This window comes from Megalobrama amblycephala, linkage group LG7 (genome assembly GCF_018812025.1).
Source record: "Megalobrama amblycephala isolate DHTTF-2021 linkage group LG7, ASM1881202v1, whole genome shotgun sequence".
Taxonomy (NCBI): Eukaryota; Metazoa; Chordata; class Actinopteri; order Cypriniformes; family Xenocyprididae; genus Megalobrama; species Megalobrama amblycephala.
Window position 1 is genome coordinate 6,978,416 of NC_063050.1, and position 6,741 is coordinate 6,985,156.

General features: G+C 34.8%; 2 protein-coding genes across 2 annotated transcripts in view; both read left to right on the plus strand.

The window, feature by feature from the left end:
* The window catches only part of LOC125273085, a 39,265-nt gene extending 37,879 nt beyond the window's left edge, over positions 1–1,386 (plus strand). Inside the window, exon 14 of the mRNA XM_048198354.1 lies at positions 1,211–1,386. Coding sequence (XP_048054311.1) covers positions 1,211–1,371 — 161 coding nt within the window. The 3' untranslated portion in view covers positions 1,372–1,386. The remainder of the gene's footprint in view (positions 1–1,210) is intronic.
* On the plus strand, positions 1,374–5,016 carry LOC125273086. Its single transcript, XM_048198355.1, has 5 exons — positions 1,374–1,399; positions 2,116–2,264; positions 3,263–3,577; positions 3,775–3,869; positions 4,123–5,016. The coding sequence occupies exons 1-5, from the start codon at positions 1,374–1,376 to the stop codon at positions 4,204–4,206; spliced, it is 669 nt and encodes a 222-aa protein (XP_048054312.1). The 3' UTR covers positions 4,207–5,016.
* The last annotated feature ends 1,725 nt before the right edge of the window (positions 5,017–6,741 follow it).

The window sequence follows — 6,741 nt, forward strand, 5'->3', positions numbered from 1 at the left end:
AGAAAATGTTCTAAAAGTGGAAGTAGATTGCCTAACGAGTGTTTAATAATAATAATACAATAATTTACACTCTTATTATTGCATCCTGTTAAATTATTATTTTCTCCTTTTTTGCATGTGGGATACCATGATAATGAATATTAGTTCAATAACTTACCATTCTGCCAGTTTTCACCTTTGATATTATAACAGTGATAAGAATTAAACTTGCATTGACTCAGAAGTATGCGGACGTCCTTTTGTCACGTGCTGTTGCCATGGTGAATTGTAATATCGGAGCTCCATTGATGATGGCTTTTCATAGTCGTGGTGCACGCGCTTAACTCCGAGTCAACCTACTCAGAGTCGATTGAACTAAGTCAATTCAGCTGTTCTGAAACAGAAAACTCAGAGTTTCCCATCTCAGAGTAAGTCAACTCAGAGTTCAAGTTTTAACTCAGAGTTGGTTGAACCTCCTTTCTGAAACGGGCCCCAGTAGTCTTAAATTAGCCTATTTAATGTTGTGATACAGTTTCATTCACAGATAGCACAGGTTTCTGCTAGAGCGCTCAATCTGGAAAACATCTAAAGGGCACATATTTGAAGCCAGCCATATAGTAATTTTTAAACAATAGTTGAGTTAAATAAAACTGCCCAGCAGGTTGGGCAAACATTATAACCCAACCGCTGGGTTTGTCATGAAAACCGGCTGTGCCACTAAACATACCAGCATGTATATGTCACAGAAGTGTTGAACTAACCTAAACAGGAGCAGGGAAAGCCAAACTCAGGGTAGGCCTACGTTTAGAGGACAATGATTTACTAAAAATGGGAAAGTTTTTTCCTTTCTTTAGATCCCTATTCACTCTGATCTGAGAAAAGGACTAAAAATGGTGTATTCTGCTGCCATGTGACTCTAAAGAAACTATGTGCCTATAGTGTTTGAAACTCATTTTCAAAAGTTTGCATTTTCAAGCCTTTAAAATGCTGATGTCGTGTAAAATGAACAGGCAAAAGGTTTAAGCTTAAACAAGCTGTTTTAAGTTGAACGGTGTTGTGTAAACAGTCCCTTAAACACAAAGAAACTAATATACTCATAAGTGTTTCAGTGGCTTTTGTGTGCAAGACAAATTTCTTTACCTGCAATCTTAATGATCTGTAGAAAAACATTTTCACAGTACTTTCCTGTGTGTTTCCATTATCTGTGAAATGATTTAAAATGATCTGTTGATTTGTTCCTCAGGTTTGCTCGGTGTTGATACAGACGGAGTGTCAGTGTCAGTGATGGAGGGAGATTCAGTCACTCTAAACACTGGTGTTCAAACAAACCAACAAGACAGAATTAAATGGTATTTCAACAACACTCGCATCGCTAAAATCACTGGAGATTAATGATGTTACGTATGACAGAGGCTTCGATGTGCGTATCGCGCATGCGACACAATTTCTAGCGAAGCGAAGCCCCGTATCGGGGTGTGTATTGGTCACGTGATCGATGACAAATGAAGCCTCACTTTCTATCCAATCACGTGCGCGTTTCGCTTTGCGTATCAGAAGGTTCGAACCCCGTGGGATCTTACTTAACGAGTCCTCGTTGGCTCAGTCTGGTTGATGGTTCAATAAAAATAATTAACACAATTTTATCCCCTTTCTGTCTTTCCTACAGTTACACAAGCACTATCAAAGTGTCATAAGCACATTTAAAAACAGATGATCCTATAACACAATGTCCTTTTTCACTAGTGAATGCGTGTAGAGATAAATAGTACATTACATCATATTAAATCATGTAAGGTCATATTATATTTTATTGTCACACTTTAAAGGGTAAAATAATTTATTTAATGGACAAATGAAACACACGTGTAAGGCTTTTATTTGTACACAACATTGAAACTGTGGAGCGTGTTGTGGTTACGTCATCTGACAAAGCTTCTTCCTAAAGCTTCTGGCTGATATGTTTTAAATAAGCACCAGATGGCGCTGTTCTCGACACTCTTGAAGCTTTGAATCGTTTCCCGGAACAGTCAGGGGAAAGCCTCAGTGCTTCATGAGGCTTCATTTACCCATCCCTACTGGAGATCTCATTAAGATCTGTACAGATGTTCAGTGTAATGAAGGTACTGAGAGATTCAGAGACAGACTGAAGCTGGATCATCAGACTGGATCTCTGACCATCACAAACACCAGAAACACTGACTCTGGAGAATATAAACTAGAGATCACCAGCAGAATCAATAGCAGCAGCACTGACACCTTCAGGAGCTTCAGTGTTACTGTCATTGGTGAGAATAATTCAGTAATTCACTGCATTTTGTTTTAAAAATATTTTTCAATCAATTCAGTGAATGAAAAAGTGAGCTTTGGACTTAATATTAAAACTGAGATAATCTCTTTCACAACACTTGCTGCTCAAGGCATAAATATAATTTCATCTGTGTCTGCCGTTCATTGCACAGTGTCTAATTTGTGTGCTGTTCTTTAAAAACATAGCAAATACCACCACTTATCAGCTGAATGTCTGTTCACTGATTTAATTATGGATATCTTTTTATTTAGAGTCCTGTTTTAATAAATAGAAATCAAAGACCTGAAAGTTTTTTTTTTTTTTTTTGGCATTTATTAATAAATATTAAAAAAATTCCCTGGCTCTTACACGCTTTATAATGGCAATGAATGGGGCATTGTACATCCATCCATTATAAAAGTAATCCACACGGCTCCAGGGGGGTGATAAAGGCCTTCTGAAGCAAAGTGATGCATTTTTGTAAAGTAAAATGTCCACATTTAAAACTTTTTCTTGGGAATGACTTACTGCACCTTTAATTAAAGCAGCTTATACTGTATATGTTAAATCACATGTGATTGTTGTTTTTACTATAGCAGTGACTTTACAAGATAATTTAACAGATTGACTCCTGAAACTTTGTACATGTGTGTGACCAACATTAAAAGTGTGTAGCAGCATGAAAAACAAGAAAAATATTGTATTCAAATTGTTTGGATTATATATAGCACTGGTTATAATTATTTTTTTACCCTCATGTCTTTTAAACGCATTTAACTTACATTCACTTTTGGTAAACATTTTTTTGGATATTTGGATTTTTTGCACCTTCAAGCTTTAGTTTACCATGATTGTGTTTGTGCATTGATCATCATTTATGTGATTAAAAGCCTAAATGAAATCTGTTCATCATATAAAGTGATCATATTTACGTAGTTTGTTTGTTTGTTTTTTCAGTAAAAAAGATCCTAAAGAAGCTGTTGGTTTGTGTTTCAGATGTTCTTGCTGCTGAGATAAAGGCCAAGTCAGTGAAGGAGGGAGAATCTGTCACTTTAGATTCTGGTGAAATTAAAACCCCTGATGATGTGATCAGATGGTATTTTAATGACCTTGTCATCACTGGAGATCAGAGTCAGATCTGTACAGATGTTCAGTGTGATGAGAGATTCAGAGACAGACTGAAGCTGGATCATCAGACTGGATCTCTGACCATCATGAACATCACAAACACAGACTCTGGAGAATATAAACTGAAGAGTATCAACATCTTTAGACATGTGAGGATTAAGAGATTCCGTGTTTCTGTCACTGGTGAGTGTAATTTAGTCATTCACAGCTTTTTAAATACAGTGGCCAAAGCTCACAGCGTTGAGATGCTGCTTTAACTGAAAAATAAAACACAAATCAGTTAAAACAATATCATTAAACTGACCTCTAAACAGAAAGGTGTAAATATTCATCAGAAATATCAGTAAAATCAATGGGGGTGTCTGTCTTTATTATTACAGGTGTGGCTCTGTCTTCATTTACCATAGCAGGAATAAGTGCTGCTGTTCTGGTGCTGCTTGTTGCAGTTGCTGCTTTAATTTACTGTGACAAAAACGTAAGTGGTCTTTGGCATTCACATTACTGTTGTATTTTAATGCGGTACAAAAGATGACAGTAGTTTATCAGACTGAAGGTTTGTTAAGAGAAACATTCTACTTTAAGACATTGTGTCCAATACTTGGGAAAAGAAAACCACACTCAATTCCTCAAACACAGTTCAAATATTACTTTTATAGTATCTTTGTGTTTGTTTAATAATCAGTCCTGTTCATTTCTTTTGCCTTTTATTAATCTGTGTTTTATTACAGAAAAAAGATCCATGTGCTAATCTGACTGATAACAAGACGTCCAGTGTTCCTTTAGTCAGTGGAAAGGGGGATCAAACTCAATGAAAGGGTCAATTACGTTTTAGGTGTTTCATTTGCTTAAATATTGCTTCCAAAAAAGGCCGTTAAGCAATAAATCTGTATTAAAATAAGAACCAGCAATAGATCACAGAGTGCTTGATGTTTTGCAGTATGTGTACACTCTTAAAAATTTTGGGTTGAAAATATCCCATGTTAGGTTGAAAATGGACAAACCCAGTGACTGGGTTGTTTTGACCCAGCAGTTGGGTTAAATGTTTGACCAATGTGCTAGGCAGTTTTAATTAACTCAAATATTGTTTAAAAATTACTATATGGCTAACTTAAAATGAACCCAAAATAGATTGGAAATTAAAAATCAGTTACTTTGTGTCATCTGTTTCCATCCTGACTGTGTTTACATGAATACCTTGACAGGCAGGCATTATGAACAAACAATGTATTTGACTGCTCACTTAAAATCATCTTCACAAATACACAACTGAGCGTTTGAAGGCAGCTGTCAATCAATCAGTACTCAGTTACTGACTCTGCACTACTGATAAAGACAAGGACAAATACTGTCATTTAATGTTGTATCAAATCAAACATCTTTTTATTTAAACTTTATGAATCACAACTGGGTTATGTCTTCCTGTTTAAAATAGTGATATTGAGATGCTGATTAGATAATCTTACTGCCAAAGTATTGTGTTTAATGTGAGGAGGAAGATGAAGATCTGTGGGGCGTTAAATATGAACATCCATCTCTGCATCTCTGTTCATGAAGCATGTTTAGTGTGATGTATTTAATGTGTTTTCTTCATCTGTTTATGAGCATTAACACTGTCATTATGAGATGATAATTTGACAGAGATGTTTCTTTTTTATTTGGTAAGATTGTCTGTCTTCAGCTTTGGCTTAGTTTTTTTTAAAGGTGGATATGGTGGAATATGTAGTTAAAATTGGCCAAATATAAAGAAATAAGAGCTGGACAGATGATTTTGTTACATTAACACTACTTTTCCAGCATGTTAATAAGATGCTGAAATATTGTAAATGATCTGTGCATATTAAGAAGTTTTATTTTGTGGTTAAAAAAAAAATCCTGTGCCTTTCCATAAGCAGAATAATTTTAGATATGTTTTTGTTTGTTTGTTTCTTGGTTTTGTTTTCTCTTTAACTTTTCATTAGCTTATATAAACACCCTATTTTTCTGAAACAAGCAAAAATAACTTGAAGGATATTTGATTGTTCATGTTCCTGATTCAATAATAACTGGTTTCTTTGAGTGTTGAATTTCTAGTTGTGACAATAGATGCCGCTCTAAGATACATACTATTTGTTGTGTACACACTTTAATGAAATATCAGGCAATTTATAACAAGGGTACACTGTGTGGGATGCTGTTCTTGCAAAAAAAAAAGTAAGTTATTAATGTGATATTTACTACAGTAAAACAGTAATGTGACATCAGACACCACTGCTTTAAAAAAGAAATGACAACATTTATTTCTCCTGCTTTGAGGGGGAAAAAATATCACAAATTATGATTTTAATAGTCAGAACATGTAGTAAATATGTTTATGGTCATATATGCTTTATGGTTTAGCAATTCTTTTGATTTTATTTTATTTTTTTCTTTAAGTGGTGGACATTATTAAAATCCCTAATATGAGCAATAGTAGTGACTCGACTCATTCAATCAATTTAACACTGAAGTTGAAATGACTTAAATAGCCAAGTTGATTGCACTAAAAAAATTAAGGCAGCATTTGTTTCTACAGCATCAACAGGGCAGAAATCAAGAGCATTATTAAAAAGAGATTGAAGGAAAAATGGAGGAAACAGGTGATGATATTGTCAGAAATATCAAAAAAGGTATAGGCCTATTTGATCCAAAACTTAGGAAAGCTAAAAACACGCTGTGATTTAAAAGGTTTTTTTACGAAAGAAGTCAGAAGATATAATAACTTGTTTCAATACCTTAGAGAAACTAATTTAAGTTTTTTTTTTTTTTTTAAGTAATAGTAGACCGGTCCACACTTCATACCAGTTGGTGGCGGTAATGCACCAGCTCGTTGTTTACTAACCGCCAATAAACCCTAGAAGAAGAAGCGGAAATATGACTCCTGTGCTGTCCTCAAGTGGTCAAACGCTGTATTAGTTTCACTTTTGAGGGTGTGTATTTTCTGTGAGTTTCTATACATATAGTTCTGTTTTTAGGTGTACAATACAGAAGCATTAGGTGGAGACATACATTTGATGCGGGATGAAATTTACATAAAAGGAAACAGATCAACTCACACAAATATATCTCAACATATGCTAGTGCTGCGGGTGTATTATAAACAACAGAGGGTCATTTACTGTCACTGCACACGTGTATTAATGTTTTATTATCATGTAGCTTGAGAAACTCGACTCATTTAATGCTCTTTATTTGAATGTTTTCATAAACTAGAGCACGAGCTGTATAAGTTATTGAATCTATCAGCGTGTAAACTTTACCAATAAGCTTTCAGTCCTGTGTTTCAGACATGAAACTCATGCTGTTATTACAGATCAGACCTTCTATGTGAA